Genomic DNA, 22203 nt, shown 5'->3' with positions numbered 1-22203 from the left:
ATCTTCCCGACCTAGGCTTCAAACCTGCATCTCCCACATTGGCAGGGGGAGTCACCAGGAAAGCCCTTGTTATCTATAACCATCTAAAATTGATCTTGTCATAATTTAATAAAACCTTATTTAACAAGACAAAGATTTTCCAAAGTAGATCTAGAATTACAGTGTAAATGGCTTTTTTTTTTTTTTTTTGTCTACAGGATTGGAATTAATCATTCACTCTCATTTTATTTAGAGTCTATATTAAATATTTAACTAGAATTAATGAGCTGACAGTGCATCTCAGTAACTTAGAAGCTCAGAACATTCACTTGGTCATGTATTATTAACATACCATCTGGGAAGTCAGGGTGGCTGAGTTGCAGATCTTTGCAAGTTCGGGCTGGATTGGTCTGTGTCCCCATTGGAAACTTCATATGCTCGATGTCTTGTTTCAAGGAATTGAGGGAACCAAATATTTCCTCCATTCCATCATTGTAATCCAGAATATTATCACCTGCATCTGCTTGCGTGCTTTCAGCATGTCTTCTTGTTTTTTTGGGTGACAAGATTGGTAAAGGCTGTATGACTTCACCTGGTGGACCCTGTAAAAGAGATGATCTGCATGTAACTGCTTCCTAGGGTAAAATATTCTTCAAATATTAATTATTACTGATTATGTTATATCATAAGATATTACAATTTATTTAGCCTTTTAATGTTTTCCCTATTTTTAAAGTTTTCTCTAATTGCTTATATATATTTATCATACATATATATCTTTATATATAAACTTTGTGAATTCTTTAAAAAGAATCTAGTGGAGGTATCAAGGTAGGCACAAAAATCAGATGACTTCTGGGCTTTTTCTATACAAGTAACATAGTACAGATTTGTGTGGAGATATGTTATATCTGTTACTTTTCTATTTACTAACTAGTCCTCATTTCCATGTCCTATCCCTGCAACAAGACTTTAGTCTCTGAAGATTAAAAAAACATTTTTAGGTTCTTGTATTATATAATGAGATGTCTATGGTACTTGATAACAATTTATATCACATTTAAAAATACACATTAGCTGGTTCCAAACATTTATAGCTGTATATATAAATAAAGAAGTGCAATTAGACTTGAATTTACATATCTATAAGAGTAGAACTACATCAAATAGTTAATCTGTACTTTTATGGACTGAATTCTATCCCATAAAAATCCATGTGGAGAATTTCAAAGCCACAATAACTCAGAGGAAGATCTCATTTAGAAATGGGGTGGCTGTATATATAATTATTAAAGTGAACATGAGGGCATTAGGGTAGTTCTGATTCCGATATGACTGGTATCATTCTAAAATGGGAAAATCTGGCACAGAGACATGCATAGTCAGAAGACCATGTGAAGAGACACAAGAAGACAGCTTTCTACAACCAAAGGAGAGAAGTCTCCACAGGATCTTTCCCAGCCACATCACCTCAAAAAGAAACAAGTTTCTGACACTCTGGTCTAGGACTTCTGCCTTCTAAATTTGTCAGACAAAACATTTCTATCCTTTGAACCATCTAGTTTTTGATTCTTTGTTACTGTCATTGCAGCAAATTAGTACTCATATAGCTTAGAAACAAGTTCAAGAAGAAAGTCTCAAATTTTGTCACATGGATCTAACACAGTAGTTGTGTGAACCCTGGTAAATGTCAGATCTAATAAGTAGCAGCTATTATTATCTGGTGGAGAAGGCAATAGCACCCCACTCCAGTCCTCTTGCCTAGAAAATCCCATGGACAGAGGAGCCTGGTAGGCTGCAGTCCATGGGGTCGCTAAGAGTCAGACACGACTGAGTGACTTCACTTTCACTTTTCACTTTCATGCATTGGAGAAGGAAGTGGCAACCCACTCCAGTGTTCTTGCCTGGAGAATTCCAGGGACGGGAAGCCTGGTGGGCTGCCGTCTAAGGCAATGGCACCCCACTCCAGTACTCTTGCCTGGAAAATCCCATGGACTGAGGAGCCTGGTGGGTTGCAGTCCATGGGGTCGCTAAGAGTTGGACACGACTGAGCGACTTCTCTTTCACTTTTCACTTTCATGCACTGGAGAGGGAAATGGCAACCAACTCCAGTGTTCTTGCCTGGAGAATCCCAGGGACAGTGGAGCCTGGGGGACTGCCGTCTATGGGGTCGCACAGAGTTGGACATGACTGAAGTGACTTAGCAGCAGCAGCAGAAGCTATTATTATCATTATATGCAGTAGGAAAAAAAAATGCCAAGTATCTGAACTTTTTATTCCTAGTTAGGTATTAATATATCTTTGTGGCATACAAGCAGTTGCTTTCATGAAAATGTGATATAAAAATATATGATTTTCTTGAAAAATAAAGCAAGATATTATAATATATAGTTATAGTATCTGTGTATTCAAAGAGTGAAGCCAATTTGCAGGCAGACACTTTATTATCTGAGCTACTAGGGAAGCCCAATTAAGAGACATGTGTTGGCATGCAGACCTAAGTACTTATTTAAGGTAGTTGCTATTTCCTAGAAAATCAGTACTTTGACAGAATGTGTTTTTTCATTCTTATAAATTCAGAGAAATCACTGGCTGTCTCAAGATGCTAATTGCCAAAATATTACTCTTGTTACTATGCACTTACCGGAGGCCCAGGAGGCCCTGGAAGACCACTGTCACCCTTCTGGCCAGCAGGTCCCTATTAGAAAGAATAAGCAACAAAATAAATGGAGACCAAAACATTTGAGTAGGCATCACTGAAAACTTTAAATGCTAAAGGGAAAGGTACTTACCGTAGAGCCTTTAGTGCCCTTTGGACCTTGAGGACCCTAAAAAAAGCAAAAGCGAAAGCAGACATAAAAATCTAGAGAATCTATGTCTCTTTGATTTATTTATAAGTTAACCTGGTAAAATTCTCTGTCTTGTACTTACTGGTAAGCCCGGAGGACCAGGTGGACCAATGGGACCGGCAGGACCTGGAATTCCCTACAGAGAAGTTTCATACAAATTAGAGTTTTTCTCAGTGATTCCATTTTTATACATTACATAACAACACAAACTGCAAAATTTAGACAGTGCAGAAATACAGAAGAATGGCTTAAATTTTTCCATTTTAAATCTAGGAAATAACTTTTGCAAGCAAGATAATCTGTATTTTTTTTCCATTTTGCTGCAATATGTCTCTCTCTCTATATCTTTATGGTCCTGCAGCATTGAGAATGATTTGTATGTGTTGAGGATTCAATGAACGTTTGTGTAATTGACTACTAAAGTATAATTTTTATGGTTTCCAATATTCATAATTTTTATTTATTTACTCTAAAGTTGAATAAATTTTGTTTTGAAAACATCATTGACTTAAGGAGATTAGACCCCCTAAATCACTTTGTTGGTCATGTTTAAAGGAATGTGTGCAGGAGTGTGGGTGTATTGACTGTAGGATTGGAAAGGAGTAGGAAAATCAGTGATATCTTTACTCACTCCATCTCCCTTTGCTCCTGGAGATCCTTGAGTTCCAGGGAGTCCTCTGTCACCCTTTTCACCTTGTTCTCCTGGAGGACCAATTAGGCCAATTAAACCAGGATGTCCCTTTGAAAGGCAAAGAAATTTTAATGATGTATAAATTGCAACCATGTATTAAGTTATAGTCATAAAATAACTGCATTAAATACATGAAATATAAGAATAAAAAATACATTAAAAATTTAACCCTTTCTGAATAAAATATAGGATTAAGAACCTTTTCCTCCTCACCTAATAGGATCCTTTACTGATTGTATTATATGAGACTTTCATTAAGGGTTAGGAATATATATTATTGAACAAAATGCTTTCTGAAAGCATCACCTTCAGTGCTGTGTTTACTTAAAGCGAATTCCTTTAACTAAAAGGCCAATAATGACCAAATTTAATATTGGTGAAATAAACAACAGAAAATTCTTTGGTTTAATAAGCACTGGATAATGTATATGTATGGCCAAGTCCTTTCTGTTCACCTGAAACTAGAACAACATTGCTAATTGGCTATAATCCAAGACAATGTTTTTGGTGCTTAAAAAATTTAAAAAAAATAAAATGAGTTCTACTCTTCAGAGATTTTTCAGTACCCAAGAAATATTTACAAACAAAAATAATTCAAAAATATTAATGTCACTCTAAAAATGTTTTATTTTCTTTATTTGATGCAACAGAGCACATATATCTTTAAAATTACCATCTGAAGGACAGTCTAGTTTAAAATTTTTATTTTCATGTTTAAAAACATGAAAAAATGGGCACTTTGTTATTCTGTTTATTTTCTGAATAGTTATTTTAGTATAACCATATGCTTTCTCCATATGGTTCCTACAAAGGAACATTGACTAATATAGCACTGAGTTCTGGTACATTTTTCATCCTTCTTTTCTCTTTTCTGAATTCCTCTTGGAAGCTAAGGATTGACAGCATTTTCCTTGGTTAGAATGACAAAGCAATTCCTTGAAATTTCCTTTTGAGTGATTTTAATGTGCATAATCTTAGCCTCTGCAATTAGGATAGCAACAGTGTAATAATACATTATTTTACTCTCACCTTTTCACCCTTGGAGCCAGGGTCACCTTTGAGACCGGGTAAGCCAGGAGGTCCCTAAATAATGAGAAATAACAAACATACATAGAGTATGCGCAAATTAGAGAATCATATTATTATCCGAGGAAAACAAAAAGAGGAAAAGCTGGTTTTAATAATATGATAAGGTTCAAGATAACTACTGATAACAAGCATTTACTTTTTAGGATTATAAATTATTTTGTGCACTAAAACTCCATGGTTTAATATATAACCATAATAATAAAACATAGTATTGGTAAGTTTGTTTAAATAAATATGAAGTTAAAAATAGCACATGATTTAAAAGAAAAGAAGCATTTTTAATTAATTTTAGAAAAGAAGTTTCCAGATTTTACATTCATTTAATGAAGTGTTTTAGTGCTAAACTCAAATTCAAAGGTTATAATATTGCCAGTAAAATTTAAAGGAAAAGCCTTTAATAAAATGTTTGACAGTCAACTGACCATTGTTAGCCATTTTGCTAAGCAAACTCCCAAGAAAGTATTTTTAGCTATAATTCCCAAATTGAATTTCTAATCTAAATAATCTCTAAATGTAAAAAAAAAAATTTTCACTTTATTCATATTATACCTATATTTTAATTATTTAATCTTTTTTATAATCCAAGGGTAATCCATTTATCCATTCAAGTTAAATTATATTGTAATGAAAAGTATGGAATTATTTTAGCAATTAACTCTTAGTCCTGGCTTCTACTCACAAAAATATTCATAATGATGTCTTTTAAACAAATTTTTAGATATAAAAAACTAGTGTACTTCAACACAAACTAAGGTTCTTGTTCTGAAATTACAGCAAGTTGAACTATGCAAGCAGATGGTTTACAAGTAGGTGGTGGATGAAAAAAAGGCCAGGATAATACTACACACTTGAGTCACTACTGCTTGCAAAAAATACCGCATCAAGAAACAAAGGCAAAATATAATTTTTTCTCTATGAGTTTGAATTATATAGACTGAATTGAACTATTTGAATTATAATTTCCATAAAGATTTTAACATAGCACTTACAAATCAAATTGTTTTAACTTTGATCAAGCTATATGATTAGTCTTCACTGTAGTATCTTTTGCAAGGCTACCATAAGTATTTTTTCACTCTCTAGACAACTTGAATTTTCAGTGTGAAAGAGCACAGTAAGTCTTAGTCCATCATCTTTACAAATTTAATGTATTAAGGGCCATGGATCTAAATAACGTGATGTAATATAAAAACTATGGGTTGAGAATCCGATAGACTGGATGGAAGCCAGATGCTCTTATCTGCAGTTTAGCTAACCAAAGAGAACTGAAGTTCTCTCATCTGTAAACCAAGGATTATATAATTCCTGTCTCAAGGGGCTACTGTGAAATTGCATAGATAAGCACTCTCCATTCTTTAGTTTCTCAAGTCTTCTCCTCAAACTGAAATCTTGAATATCAGAGAAAGAATGGTGCAGTGGTAAAGAACCCAGTTCCCAATGCAGGAGACACAGGAGACGCATGTTCGATCCTTGGGTTGGTAAGATCACCTGGAGAGTGGAATGACAAGCTATTCTGGCCTGAAGAATTCCATGGACAGTGGACCCTCTGACTAGAGTCCACGGGGTCACAAAGAGCTGGACATGACTGAGCAGCTAACACACTGCACTACATGAATGAGTCTGAAATTCTGTTAGTATTGATATAAAAGTGAACAATTTCCCTATGTCATTCTATTGACAATAGATAAAATTATCTTTATAGAAATTCCATGCAATTTTAAATGTAAATTTAACCCTAAAACTCTTCTTATAAAGAAAAAGTTATTAATCCTCAGATACAGATTTGTTATCAATTCAGTTTAGATTCTCTTTTGTGTAATAAATAATCATGCTATTTTGTTAAAATAATTGTCAAATTCACTTTCAGGAATATTCTAAGGCTAGATTCTAACACTGGACTTTCATATCATTTGCTAATATTGTATCAGAGTGGATGATCTCAAGGTGTGATCCTCAGACTGCAGCATTATCACCACTTATGAAGGTATTTTGTGTGCGTGCATGCTCAGGATTCTGTGATGCCAGGAACTATGGCCTAAGGCTTCTCCATCCATGGGATTATCCGAATAATCGGTAGGAATACCGAAATGGGTTGCCATGCCCTCAGGTTGTCTTCCCAACCCAGGGATTGAACCTGCATCTCCTGCACTGCAGACAGATTCTTTACCACTGAGCCATCGGAGAAGCCCTTTGTGAATGTATTAGAGAAGAGGCTTGTCTAGACTAACTGAATCTGAAATTCTGGAGTTAGAAACCAGCAATCTGTTTCATAGGTTTATTATTCATTAAAGTTTGAGAAAAAGGATTCTGTGGCATTAGGTCCCAAATCTGTTAAATCAATATGAAAATCAGAACAGCATAAAGAATGTCATTTATGTTAAAAGCATTACTTATTTAGTCCTACTAATTCAATAATTTTAAGATTAAGTAAGTATATTTGCATCAACTTTTTTCTGATCTCATCAGAAAGGCCTGGTAAATTATTGGTTAGGAAATTAATGTTGTCTAATAGCACAATTTTAAAGGAATAATATAAATGAGTAATGAAAATAATGAAATAATTCCTTGAGGTCCTGTGACCATCAGGATAGATGCCAAACATTCTATATGTTAGCACAAAGTGACATAAAAAAGCACAAAAAAATAGTTCTAAGAAATATGTAATTTCATGAAAGAACCATATACCTGATCCAGTAGCCTGAACCCATTTAAAAATATTGGTTAAAATTGACATCTGTCAGTAAAAAGTAAATATATTCTTAAATTGAAATACAAAAGCTATTTAAAGAGGCTAGATTTTTTCTATCTTTCTTCTTATTTTACATTTAAGCTCTCTCTGGTAGACAATAAACACAGAAATCTTGCTGTAAGTGAGAGAACTAACAGGGATGTCACTTCATGAACACTGATATTCCAATCACTGCTTCATTCAGCATCTCAGGTCTACCACTCATTATTCGGGTATTCCTGAGTCCATTCTTTCTTATCTCAGAGCTTTATTTATAAACGTATTCTATTTTTTTTTTTTTTTGAGGGGGGACTCTCCTAAGTTTATTGGGCATCAGACTGCAGGTGAGGGGGCCGACAGGAGGAGGGTGGGGGGTGTAATAACTTAAAAACCAGAGGTGAGAGCGGCAGCTCCTCCAGAGATCTCTGCAGAAGGGAGGGTGTGGGGGTATTTACAAGGATTTGTACAAAGTGCCCCGCGCCAGCCTGGGGCAGGAAGGGGGGATTCGAGCAGGAGGGGTGGGGGAGGGGAAGGAATTTGCCTCTCTGACCCCCACTCCCGGCCCCCCCACACCCCAAATTCTTCAGTCTTTAGGCTCAGCAACTCTTCTTGTCCCTGCCCAAGGCCTAATTCTTGAGCTGTCGGGGAATGGAAGTTTCCTCATTAGAGGAAACTTATTCTACATTAGAATAAATGTATTCTAATAATAACTGTTAGACAACTGTGATAGAGAAAGAAAAAACAGGCCTATGAAAGCACTACATATAGTGAAATATATGGAAATTGAATTATTGTTATTTGTTTTTGATATGCTCTGGACGGTTATCAATCAGCTTTCTCATGACAATCTAATAGTAAAAGCTAGAATGGCAAAAATAAAAGAAACACTACAGATTCTAAATGCTCAGGGTAATGGGAAACATACTAGAAGTTATTTGTGTTTGTAATGCTTTCAAATCATTTCTATAAATACTTTTCACGAAAGAGTTATAGGAAATGAATGTTAATTCTTTTAAGCTAATAATATCATAAAATTTCAAACTATATCTAAGGAGGCGTTTGCCAAGCAAAGTCAGTTTCTTATTTTCATCAGTTGGAAGTAGACATTGGCAAGTTATGATGTGATAGCAGTTATAAAAATCCTCTGAACCTGGAACACATCAAAAATATCAACTCTGCATATAAAAATGTTATTTCAGGTACAGATATTTTCTATTTCCTCTTTAGAATATTGTAAATTGAAAAACCTTATGAAATACATAATTCATAAGTGATAAAGTGAAAAGGAAAACAGGGATGATACATTCTTAGGTGTCTAGAATACACAATCAAATATTTTCCCTTGCCGTATCATGCTATACACAATATTTGCTTTACTATGCATCTCAAAATTCTAGTGCATTAAAATTTAGAGAAAATTCAGATCCTACTCTTTATTTAGAAAGTAGTATTGTAAAATAACCTTTAATTTGGTGAAAAGCAAATGTTTTGTGATTTAAACCTGCTTAATCATTATGGAATACTACACATCTCAAACCTGTTTACAGATAAGTTAAATGTAGCATTTAAAAATTTAAAATATAATTCAGTAATCCTACCATTTATTCAGCAATTATGGCTTAAAAAATAACGTTATCAGATATTTTACTTATCAGCACGAAAAAGAATTAATGTATGATAAGGTAAACTTGTAAAAATACTAAATAGTTTTTCAGCTACACTGGAACAAATAGTTCTTAAAATAAAAGATTATGAAACAAAATAAATATTTAAAACTAAAATAGATGCTAATTATATCTTAAAAAAGTAAAATAAAAATTAACATAAAATTATTAAATCATGTTTGACTATACAGCAGAGAGGAGAATATAGCAATAATTACTGTTCTCTAAAGCACTCAATTTTATTACCATTTGATTTTTTCTATTTTCTGAAAAACAAAACAAAAACAACACAACAAAAAAGTTCAACTTCAAAAACTCTCAAATAAATTTCTTTATACAATCTCATCATTGTCTTTAGCTTTCTTTTAGCTTTCACACATACTGTTTATCTACTTTCAGTTCCATATGATGGTTCTGAATATTTAACTGTATATAAAATTCATGCATATGTAGAAGCTTAAATTTTGCCATGAGAAATATCTAATTTTGAAGTAATAAGTAAATATTATACCATATATAAACTCTAGTAGAGCTGATCATATAGAATGGTGAGATACCAGTTATCATTTTATGAATTTTAAAATGTTTGTTCTTTCTTGTATCAGAGCTTTATTTATAAATATATTATAATAATAACTGTGTTAGAGAATTGGGATAATTAAAGAAAAACCAGGCCTATGAAAGAACTACATATAGTGAGGTGTTAGTTACTGTTGAGTCTGACTCTTTGCAACCCCATGGACTATAACCCACCAAGCTTCTCTGTCCATGGAATTTTCCAGGCAAGAATACTGGAGAGGGTTGCCATTCCCTTCATCAGGGGATGTTCCCAACACAGGGATCGAACCCAGGTCTCCTGCATCACAGGCACATTCTTCATCATTTGAGCCACCCAGGAAGCCCACATACAGTGAGGTAGAAATGAAATGTTTGTTTCACTATAGCCCAAAGAATTTCCAATCCAAATATTAATATAAAGTGGTTAAATTGTTACTTATATAGCAAATGGTCTAAGTTGCTTGAGTTTTTTTTTTTTTTTTTTAGGAATAGTTTGTTTAATCATCATAAGAACCCCATGGATAAAAATATATTAATATCCCATTTGATTCACTTTAACCTCATAATATCCTATAAGATAGATTCTACTTAAATTCTCATTTTACAGATGAGAAACCTAAAGCTTAAAAAAATTGAATAACTTTCTTAAAATTCATTCAGGTTGAAAGTTGATGAGCTTAACCTCTAATCATGATATGCTACTTCTCACTCAAATCCAAAATTGCCTACTAGAACATGTATTTCTTAGTTGAACTGAAAAGTTCATTAAAGTGTTATACATCCTGAAGATGATTTCTCCACTCATCCTCATCTCCTGAAGACCAAGTAGCATTTTCACCAAAATTCGAACAAACTATTTGATGGTATGAAAACGCTACAACAAATTCGCATTCTAAATACTCTCTGATAAAACAAAAAAAAGCAGCCCGAAAAAGGAATGGCACCCATGTTGCTCAGTTCTGTTGCTTTCCATTTTACTGTGGAAAAGGGTGTGAGTTATTTAGCTAACATTCAGAATTATAAACTTTTGCAAGCTAGAATCAGGTGGTATGTCTGATGGTTTTATTTTTAATATTAGCTGAAGGAAATCTCCAGCTTGATGCTTTTTATTACATCTGGAAAAAGGTCAGAATACTTACTGGAAAATCTGAAATAACCAAAAAAATCTTTGGCAAATTTTAGGGTGGTATTAAGGTGGAGTATTTTTTTCCGAGGCTATGGCTCTGCGCACTTAGGAATTTAGCATATCTAAGAGGAGTGTTCTCTAAATAGTGATGCAGACATGGAACTGATGATCCTATTTTGTCAAGTCCCTGTTTCAAAGCCAGTGGGGTTGGTCATGTGCAGAGTTGATAATCTCCTCAAAATTTGATAGCTTTTATCTATTTATTAAAATAAGTGATCTTTAACTTTTCAAAGCAAGTTAAAAAAATAATCTCCATAACACTAATACCTGGAATGTTAGAGGAAATTTTTGTGATATTTAAAAAAAAAAAAAAAAGGCCAAGTTTTCCTGAATGATTAAGATTGCGGATACTAGTTTCGATGCCTTTCTCGTCACGTACATATATCTGAGGTAGTCGATATACTCATGTGAAGCAGTTTTGTAAAATTTCTATAGATAAACCTGACTATTTAAACTGATATACATTATACTTGAGGGGTTTCCCAGGTGGCTCAGGGGTAAAGAATCCACCTGCCAATGCAGAAGATGTGGGTTTGATCCCTGGGTCGGGAGGATATCCTGGAGGAGGAGATGGCAGCCCACTCCAGTATTATTGTCTGGGAATCCCACGGACAGAAGAGCCTGGCTGGCTGCAGTCCATGAGGTTGCAGAGTTGAACACAACTGAGCAACTGAGCATATGCAGACATATTATACTTGCTACTACTACTACTAAATCACTTCAGTCGTGTCCGACTCTGTGCGACCCCATAGATGGCCCCCCACCAGGCTCCCCGCCCCTGGGATTCTCCAAGCAAGAACACTGGAGTAGGCTGCCATTTCCTTCTCCAATGCATGAAAGTGAAAAGAGAAAGTGAAGTCGCTCAGTTGTGTCCAACTCCTAGCGACCCCGTGGACTGTAGCCTTCCAGGATCCTCCATCCATGGGATTTTCTAGGCAAGAGTACTGGAGTGGGGTGCCATTGCCTTCTCCAACATTATACTTGAATAGCACTAAATGTCTTGCTTCCTGTTTTAATTAATCCCCTTACATATTACTATTTTTGGACAATGAAGTTCAAATATCTCTACCATGAAATAGAATCTGTCACCTAGTAGGCAATAATTTTAAAGGCAGGTCTTGGATTCTCACTTTCTGCCTAAATTTTATTGCAAGGATAGCCTCTATGAACCATATGCTAGTCAACTAAATGCTTTATTGAATTTTTCAGGTGTGTTGTTTGCATATACAGTTTATGATATTAACCAAGCTTCTGTGTTGTAATAATTGTACCTCTCTTCAATCATGAGGGTTAATGCTTTATCTTTCAGCCCATATGACTCATGAACAGAACAATTTATTTGGTGAAAGAATCACTGTATGCCTGTGCCAATGCTGTTCTTTTAAATGAAGTGCCAGGAAACTAAGTGTAATTGATGCATTTAGGGGAGCCGTCCACATTTGGAAAAGAACTGGCTGGGCCATTAGTGGCATTTTATTCAAAATGGATTTTTTTTTCATCCAATGGACATAAGATAGGAAAGATCTTTTGATCAAGGGCATATTTTCCAAGTAAATTATCACTTGGAATTATTTTCCTCTTTTTATTTTGGTCTGAATAATACACTTCCTTGAATACTCTACAATTTATAAACCAATTTACCAGACAAAATTTTGGGGATTCTAGCTTATAAACAATTTCATTTCTGGAATTCTAACAACAGAAAAATGTGCTACTCACCAAAGGACCAGGTGGCCCATCTTGGCCTGCAGCTCCAGGGAGACCTTGTTCTCCCTGTGGAAGAAGAAACATGACAGATTTTTTAAATTAACAGAAGCAGACATATTATTTTTCTTTAATTTTGGTAATGCAAAAAAGAAAGAAAGCAAACAACACCTATGGATTCCATCACATGGAGAACATCTACAAATATTGTAAGCAATTTTTGAGTCTTTTTACTTGCTGTTTGTATGTCTACATGCACATACACACACACTCACAGATAGATGACTGCGTGTATAAAAAGTCTTACATCTTTGAGATCTTAGGGCTTAGCTTTGTATTCTATCTTTATAATTTAGAATTTCAAAATGTACTCACTAAATAAATGACATACTTAAATATTCTCAGGGGCTCTGGCTTTAATTATTACATACTATTTACCATATATACTTATATAATAATGCTGACATAAATATTTTCATCCATAATTTTCCTTAGAAATAAGACATTATTTTCAAAATGACAACTATCAGCACAGATGCTCACCACAGGGCCAGGGATGCCCCGAAGACCCTCTGGACCAGGCTTTCCGGCCGGTCCTTGAGGACCAACCGGGCCAGTTTTTCCTGGAGGACCCTCAGCTCCTGCTTCTCCCTGTTAGAAAATAAAATATGTGGATGTATTAATAATGAAGATAGACATTTTATTATTTTATGAAAAGTACTGAAACAGTTGTTGTCCAATATACACATGAGATTTTCAAACATGATACCTATAGTGAATGTTTTACCTTAGCGCCTTTTTCACCTTGTCTTCCCTCTGCCCCTGCAGCTCCAGGAGGACCCTACAAACACAGAATTGCACTTCAAATACATATAGTATATAAAAATAGTACAACTGAGATCTTATTTATAAATACCCCAACTTAACTAGTGACAGTCTAACAAATTGTGATTTTCTATAGCAATTTAGTTTAAGAAACTGAGAAAACTCAAAACCCCTTTGATGTACAAATTTAGAATATTAAGCACAAATGAAGCACAGATTAATACAGATAATCACATCACAATAATGTAAGGAAACAATAAAGATAAAAATTTTAAAGAAAGGTTAATGCTTAGTCACTCTTAGTGTGTTAGATACTGTTATCATTTATTATGTTGCATAGTTAGAAACTAATTGAGGGTTTCAGATTTGACTTCCATCATTATATGTGTTTTAGACTGGGTCCTTTCTTAATCTCAGAAGATCAATATGTTACACATTTTCATAAGATCATTTTCAAATTGGAATAGTACAACATTTAAAATCTTGTTGGTCAACAGATACTGACTTTTTATTCTCTGACATTATAATTTAGTGGCATGGCATAAAAATAGTATGACTTTTACAAACCTTGAATTAGAGAAAACAGAAAAAAAATATTCACACTCCATATGTCATCCAGCTGCATGGATTGCTATGGAGAAATGCTAATTATTATATATTTAAAGATTTTCATAATGCTCCTCTATACACACACATACACACACACATAGTTTTCTATCTTTGTGAGGTATTGGTCTACCTATTTCTCTTCAGTTCTTTTTTATTAGCTATGTGACTTTTAACCAATTATTAGTATTTTTGAACTTGATTTCTTTCATCCTAAAATGTTCAGTTCAGTTCAGTTGCTCAGTAGTGGTTGACACTTTGCAACCCCAAGGACTGCAGCACGCCAGGCTTCCCTGTCCATCACCAACTCCAGGAGCTTACTCAAACTCATGTCTATAAAGTAGGTGATGCCTAAAATATTATTAATAATAATTCCCTTGTTATAAAATTATTAAAAAATTTAAATGATGCAACACATGAAGAAGTATTTTGTGAACTTCCCAGTAGAGCAGTATCAAATACAGGTATGGAATCTGGTGTTTAAGAACCTAAAGCCTGGGCTCAGACTTCCTAGATTCAAATCATGGCTCTGCCGTCAACTAGCTTTGTGATCTTTGGCCAGTTACTGTGGGTGATTCGGTTTACTGCTCTGCATAATGTGTATTATAATAGCAGCTATCTCCCAGCATCATCATGAGAATTCAATGAGTTGATAAATGTAAAGGGTGTATAACAGTACCTGAGACATAAAAACACTACAAATATTAGTTACTGCTTATTATTACTAAAATGATTGGTTATTGTTATTCTATATAAATTCAATTAGAGTATTTTACCAATATTTTTCACCCTGTTGGCAACTTAAGAATCGAGGAAATAAAACTGACTTTCAAAATACATTTGCAAATATCATTTCAACAGATTATTTATTTCATACTTTTCAGGTTTATAACACCTACAAAATATGAACTCCATTTTTTAAATTACTTGTTTTAACTAGAAAATTGAAAGTCAACTAAAAAGATATTCTATAATATGATCCTGTACTATGTGGTCGGATCTTAAAATTTGACATTCAGATTTCCTTCTTACATTTTATTGGTCATCAGTGAAATATAAAACTTGACATTTCTAAACTTCATAACAAATAGGTAAAAAGGAATCATTTATATTACATAACTTCAATATAATAGTCAAGGTACCAAAGAAAACAAAACTTTTTGAAGCTAGAAATATGCTATAATTCCCACTGTATATAAATTTTGTTCCTATTCATTATTTTTAGGTCATTGATATTTTCACTTATGGCATCTCTTAGAAATCTTTCAAATCAACACAACCAGGGCATTTGGTTTGACAGTCCAATCAGTAAGAGTGCTTCTTCCCTCTCGCTGTGGTGGGATAAACAAGGTATATATTCCTAACAAATTCATTCTAAGACATAACAAATTTATGACTGGATTATAAAATATTTATTTAATTTCCACTAATTTACTGATATTTATTATTACTTAACAAACATTCACTTTCATGCATTGGAGAAGGAAATGGCAACCCACTCCAGTGTTCTTGCCTGGAGAATCCCAGGGATAGGGGTGTCTGGTGGGCTGCCATCTATGGGGTTGCACAGAGTTGGACATGACTGAAGCGACTTAGCAGCAGCAGCAGCAGCAACAAACATTAAGATTCAACCTGAAACTTAATTGTGCTGAAAATTTTTACACAAGTTCAGACATAAGTACAGGAAGTTTAAAAAGACACTACTGAGTGACTGAACTGAACTGAACTGAATGATATCTAGGAAATTGTACTATTTCATTTACCCCTAGACTTTGCTGCTTTTCATTTGTTTACTTAATTTCTGCTATGAATTGTGTTCAAAATCATCCACTAAGATTGAGATTGGAGTTTGGGGAGTGTAGAAGAAACAATATTAATCGGTGGATGCAAGGCGAGGGAGGATGAATTTCTTCCAGATGCTTTATTAATATTCTACTGGTGAATAAATGCTAACCTTTCATTTGGTCTTTAAAATCCACATTTAAAATGAGGATCAAGCACTTCATCAAATTCAGAGTTCTGTGAACTCATTTATCTCTGAGAGAGGCAATGAATATATCATCAGTAATTATTTTCTCAGTATTATCACTGTAGCTTCATCTATTATTAGACATTCCTTGTTCCTTGACCCCAAAATAAGAAATGTATAAATTCTGTAAGCAGTCTCTTGTTTACAATTCAAGCAGTAATTTGTTAACAATAATATAGGCATTGAAACTTAAGTGTATCTTTTGAATTTCATACTATTTTTGCAAGAGTACTTCTCCAGAGAAGCATAAGCTTCAAATATTTCTTAGTGTTAAAGAGTTGAGTCATATTTTGGTGTGCAGATTGTAGCTAAACTTATTGTGATGATTATAATGCATAAAATATCCAATCACTATGTTGTACAGTGAAACAATATAATATTGTAAGTCAATTATACATCAATTGAACATATTGGCATGACGGCTAAAATACTACTTATTCAAGTGTGCAAGTGTTAGTCTCTCAGTCCTGTCCGACTTTGTGACCCCAAGGACTGTAGCCTTTGCACATGCAATTGTCCAGGCGAGAATACTTGGAGTGGGTTGCCATTTCCTTCTCTAGGGGATCTTCCCCACCCAGGGATGGAATCTGGGTCTCCCACATTGCAGGCAGATGCTTTACCATCTGAGCCATCAGGGAAGGACAGTGGGTAAAATAGCCATAATAATTATAATTTGGGGAAGAGAAATGAGATTCAATGAATAATGGGCTTTTCTTTATTCTGTGAAGATTTTACCTTACAATAGTGACATAAAGGTAATAACTTTGAGATTGAATTTACACCCATGAACTTTATAATACAGAAGATATATAAATATCCAGCTTTAGAAAAAGCAAGTCATCAACAATCTAAAATGTAACAAAAATGTTGCTACAGCACAGCCACAAAATTGTGATTTAACAGAAAGTTTTTTCATCCCAAGGGCTTCCCTAGTGGCTCAGACTGTAAAGCGTCTCTCTGCAATGCAGGAGACCCCGGTTCGACCCCTGGGTTGGGAAGATCCCCTGGAGAAGGAAATGGCAGCCCACTCCAGTATTCTTGCCTGGAAAATCCCATGGACCTGGAGCTGCGTAGGCTACCGTCCATGGGGTCACAAAGAGTCGGACACAACTGAGCGACTTCACTTTCATTTTTTCATCCCAAAAGGATTTATTTCTTCTTTGAATGAATGCCTAATGTCTATCCTGGTGGAAATCCACATTAAATGACTTTGGTCTGTTCTTTATCTCATTTTTCCCATTTTTCTCTTATTCTTTATATATTTTTTCTAGATGAAACAGGTTTATTTTTAAGAAAGACTACAGTGAAAATGGATAATGTAATTTTTCTAAGAGAAGAGGCAGTTTTCTTAAAAAAATAAAACTAAACAATGCCTATGGACATACTTGTTTTAGTCATGTCTTTCTCAGATATCTGCATTAAACAGAGAGGCAAGGACTTAAGGCAATGAATTAGTTGCTGTACTATTATGAAGTAATGAGTGTTCTAATTGGAAAATGTTTCATAAAACATGATACAATAAATACTTCTTGTAAATCAGTAATCACTGCTATGTAAGATTTTTCTTGCTGTGAGAAATATACATTATATAAGATACACAATGGGCTTCTCTGGTGGCTCAGCTGGTAAAGAATTCGCCTGCAATGCAGGAAACCCCAGTTTGATTCCTGGGTCAGGAAGATCCACTGGAGAAGGGATAGGCTACCCACTCCAGTATTCTTGGGCTTCCCTGGTGGCTCAATTGGTAAAGAATCCACCTGCAATGCGGAAGACCAGGGTTCAATCCCTGAGTTGGGAAGATCCCCTGGAGAAGGGAAAGGCTACCCACTCTAGTATTCTTGCTTGCAGAATCCCATGGACAGAGAAGCCTGATTGGCTATAGTCCATGGGATTGCAGAGTCAGAAACGACTGAGCAACTAACACTTTCACTTCACTTTCAAAATATACAATATAGTCCTTTCCACTATTCACATTTTACAATATTTTTCTTCAATTTACACAATCTTCCACACATGCTGCAAATAATTAAAACTTTCTTAGATGCCAGAAATGTACTGTGCATGGAGAATGTAAGAAAAATGGTGAAACTCTAGCAATCCACAAAGCTTAAAGAGAGAAGACAATATTAACAAATACAGTACATTGTAAAACACAGGGAGATGAAATAGGTGTACGAGAAAGGTATACTGATCTAGTTTGGCAATAGGAAGGCTTTCCTAAGAACCTAATATCTGATCTTTATCTTACGGTAGGTAGATATGGAAAGGATGTTTCCTTATAACACTTTATCTTCTGACCATTCACATCCATGCATAAAGGCATAGGCTCATATATGTTATATATGAGCATATAGAGTTGGTTAGAATTTCCTCTATATTTGTATCAATTAATAACATCAGTTATTGCTTTAATTTTTTGTCAATTTTCCTTTGGCAAAAATGAGATAAACTCCTTAAAATTCCATTTAGTATATGCATTTTCAAATTATAATGTTTAAATCAGTTTAGTCATCTGTAGATTTTTCTTTTTCAGTATAAGGGTTTTGAACTAGCTCTTGGTTTCAAACAGCCATAATGGTAACTGGAGCATTAAAATCCAATGTCTTATTGATACAAACTGTAGTCTTCTAGTGCCTTAAGGAAATATATGTTTATTATCAAGTATTAAAATGCATGACAGAAGGTACATGTACTACAAATGGCAACTTAATTTTCCTACCTGTTCAATAACTGTTAGAATGATGTTTCTTAATACCACTGCTACTCACAACATTCCGATCAATATTCTATCAGGAAAGTTTATTATCATTTATTTGTAAGATTCCCTCAAGGGAAGTAAAATACTTTTCAACACATTTCTATTCATTGTTATTTCTGCTATGAGATGTTATAGCAAAATTGTTACTGATCTACTTTTGTGTTGTGTCCAATGTAGGGAAACAAAGGATAAGACAAATATTAATTTCCACAAATTACATACAAAGCTTATTTAAAATTATACTTTCCAGATGAACTAAAGGGAAATAAATGGTAAGGAAATTCCATATTCAATCAAGTCATAAGTATATAGATCAGATATTATAATTATTGTATAGGAATGTTTTTGCTGTTTCCACAAAGGTGATTTTAAATGCTTTGAATTGTGGTGTTGCAGAAGACTCTTGAGTCTCTTGGGCTGCAAGGAGACCCAACCAGTCCATCCTAAAGGAGATCAGTCCTGGGTGCTCATTGGAAGGACTGATGTTGAAGCTGAAAGTCCAATACTTTGGCCACCTGATGTGAAGAGCTGACTCATTTGAAAAGATCAGATGCTGGTAAAGATTGAGGGCAGGAGAAGGGGATGATAGAGGATGAGATGGTTGGATGGCATCACTGACTCAATGGACATGGGTTTGGGTGTACTCTGGCAGTTGGAGTCGGACATGACTGAGTGACTGAACTGAACTGAATTTTAAATTGATTCTTGCATCAAAGACAATACTGCCTGCTGGCTGAATGCAAAAGCTAGTGAAGGGAGAATTCTACCCACTCCAGTATTCTGGCCTGGAGAATTCCATGGACTGTATAGTCCATGGGGTCACAAAGAGTTGGACATGACTGAGTTACTTGCACTTCACTTATCTCTTCAGGCTCAGGAGTTTGTGTTCCTTCAGTTCATAAACAAGGTGACTTCACAGACACACAGCAAAGTTCCCAAGTACTTCCTTTGCACATTTCTCAAACCAGGTCTAAATCCCTGTTGCTTAGCAAATCCATGTTATTGTTATATGCAGTCATCATGAATTTAATGCTCTGTTTTCTGGCAGTAGTTCTCATAGGAAATTCCTTTACAGTTTATGTTACATGATTTTATATGCATTTACATCAAATAAATAATACAAATATGTATTTACCTCAACAGAATCACAGTATTCTATATTTCAAAAATGTAATTAATTATGAAGTTATAAATTCATTGCTAATGAACTTTCATGTCAATTTACAGAACTCAGAAATTAGAAGAAAATGTCTACCTTATCTGTACATTTTAATTAACATGCTTGTTTCATTTATAAATGATGCTGTAATTCAAAACTTGTATTTAACTCCTTAGGAAGAGCATTCACTCTTTGAACTCTTGATAAATCCAGATATTAGATGTGATGATTTAAATATACATTTATTATGTATTATATACTCCAGCATTGAATATTATTTTTCCCACTTTATAAATGAGAAAATTAAGACTCAAAGAAATTAACTTATTCTAAGTTGTATTTCTGGGCTTCCCAGGTGGTGCTAGTGGTAAAGAACCTGCCTGCTAATGCAGGAGACTTAAGAGATGGGGTTTAATCTCTGGGTCAGGAAGATCTCCTGGAGAAGGTCATGGCAACCCACTCCAATATTCTTGCCTGGAGAATCCCATGGACAGAGGACCCTGGCAGGCTACAGTCTATAGGGTCACAAAGAGTCAAACACAACCGAGTGATTGAGAATGTATGTAAGAATAATAGCCCAATGGTTGTTTTGAGATATATTTCTTTTTCTATCAAGATTATGCTTTTGGCCTGCTAACAAAAAGAAAACAAGCAAACAAATAAAATAATAATGAGAAAGAAAAGGAGGAAGAGGAGGAGAAAAGTTAAAACAGGCACTTGGTCAGTGGGATAAAATTGTATTCAAAGACAATATTTACTACAAACTAAGGTCATTCTGGCAGAGAAGTGTTTGGTTGTAAATATTAACTCAAATTTATATCCTGAGTGCATGGTAAGTCACTTCAGTTGTGTCTGACATTTTGCAGTCCCACAGATTGTAGCCTGCCAGGCTCCTCTGATCCTGAGAGATGGAATTAAAACCTGTTCATACTCTGTGTATAGGAAGATGTATAGTATGAATACTTCCTAATATAAAGCTACCCTAGAAAACAAGCGTGGCCCCAACTGCTCTGTGCTTTTGAATTACTGAAGAGGAAATAAGACCTATGAAACACATTTTAATGTTTACCACATATTCTGTTCATGGATAGGTTAAAAAATAGACTAAAGAAGGTGCAGGAGAGCACTGGATATTGATAGAAGAGCTGCAAGAGGCAGGTCTACAGGATTGTTTTATTATAAAAACAGTATAATAATAGGGACAAAGCAATAAAGCAAATCTCCTAGGTTCCTTTGTAGCCAATATTTTGAACACGATTTTTATATTTTACTATAGTTCTTTTTTAAAATACAGCCATTGTTTCCAAATCAGAGTAGTTTGACAGTGCAAAGCAATCTAACATGCTGATTTCTGAGCTCATACTATTGATACTGTAATAAGGTTTCTATAATTCTTTCAAGAAGCACCGGAATTCAGGCACCACCACGAGCTGAAGTTCAGGGTATCAGCAGAGTCTTTTAAAAAGCCTGTGACATTTTTACAGAGGAGGAGACCTAAGCACAGAGAAGTGTAAAACTACTTTTCATGGTGACAGATTAAACCTGTCAATTAAAGTGTGTTCTACATTAACAATTATTTTGACAAATTCAGGAAATTATTCTCTAAGACTTATATATTTCAGTACCATTAAAATGTTGCCTACAGCTTATATATATTATACAAATTTATACACAGAATGGATAATTAATAGATATTTCAAATAAAGAATTTTTAAAACTTACTCTTTTACCAGGAGGACCTGGTGGGCCAGCCTCACCAGATGGGCCAGGAGGACCCTATAAAATGTGAAAAAAATATCTTTTAAAGCAATTTTATGGGTATTATTTTATGGCTCCCAGCACTGTTCAAAATCTGGACTGAAACCAACATGCTTTTTTCATTTCTCCACATCTATTTCCTGGAATATCTCATCCCTATTTCAGATACTTAAACTTCCTCCAGATATCTATAATTACAAGTGCTAAATTTATATGGAAAACTTCTTCATATAAATAGAAGAAAAAAAGTGGAATTGAATTCCTTCTATTTAAAACTGTTTTTTAAGTGTTAATTTATATCTGAAAAATATCCAGTCGGTGTACTAATTAATAGAACCATGTGGTTAATAATTCTATTCGTATCACATACATCTGTGAACTATGAATCTATATCTCTAATTTTATCTCGTGCAACACTACCCTTTTTTATGCAAAGGAGAACACAACATGCTGGGATATGACCCACAAGTCTTATTCACATAGAATAAACCTATATATCTGTGACTGCAAACATCCAGCGGATATGACTCTAGAGACAGAGTTATGTTCAGAGTGCAGTTTGTCTTTCATTCCTAGTTAAGTAAGCACCCTCCTTACTTCCTCCTTAAATACCACATGTG

At 34.5% G+C, this 22203-nt stretch overlaps 1 protein-coding gene across 4 annotated transcripts in view; it reads right to left on the bottom strand.

The window, feature by feature from the left end:
* The window catches only part of COL11A1 (collagen type XI alpha 1 chain), a 226127-nt gene that overhangs the window by 11499 nt on the left and 192425 nt on the right, over positions 1-22203 (bottom strand). For all 4 annotated transcript variants that reach the window (XM_024985040.2, XM_059881885.1, XM_059881882.1 and 1 more), the window contains 10 exon segments: positions 21548-21601; positions 13236-13289; positions 12992-13099; positions 12464-12517; positions 4549-4602; positions 3460-3567; positions 2911-2964; positions 2772-2807; positions 2624-2677; positions 332-581 (listed from right to left, as the gene is read on the bottom strand). In XM_024985040.2, coding sequence (XP_024840808.1) covers positions 332-581; positions 2624-2677; positions 2772-2807; positions 2911-2964; positions 3460-3567; positions 4549-4602; positions 12464-12517; positions 12992-13099; positions 13236-13289; positions 21548-21601 — 826 coding nt within the window.

The sequence above is a fragment of the Bos taurus genome, chromosome 3 (genome assembly GCF_002263795.3).
Source record: "Bos taurus isolate L1 Dominette 01449 registration number 42190680 breed Hereford chromosome 3, ARS-UCD2.0, whole genome shotgun sequence".
Lineage (NCBI taxonomy): Eukaryota > Metazoa > Chordata > Mammalia > Artiodactyla > Bovidae > Bos > Bos taurus.
The sequence above is the reverse complement of the archived record's forward strand: the minus strand, read 5'-3'. Positions and strand labels throughout refer to the sequence as shown.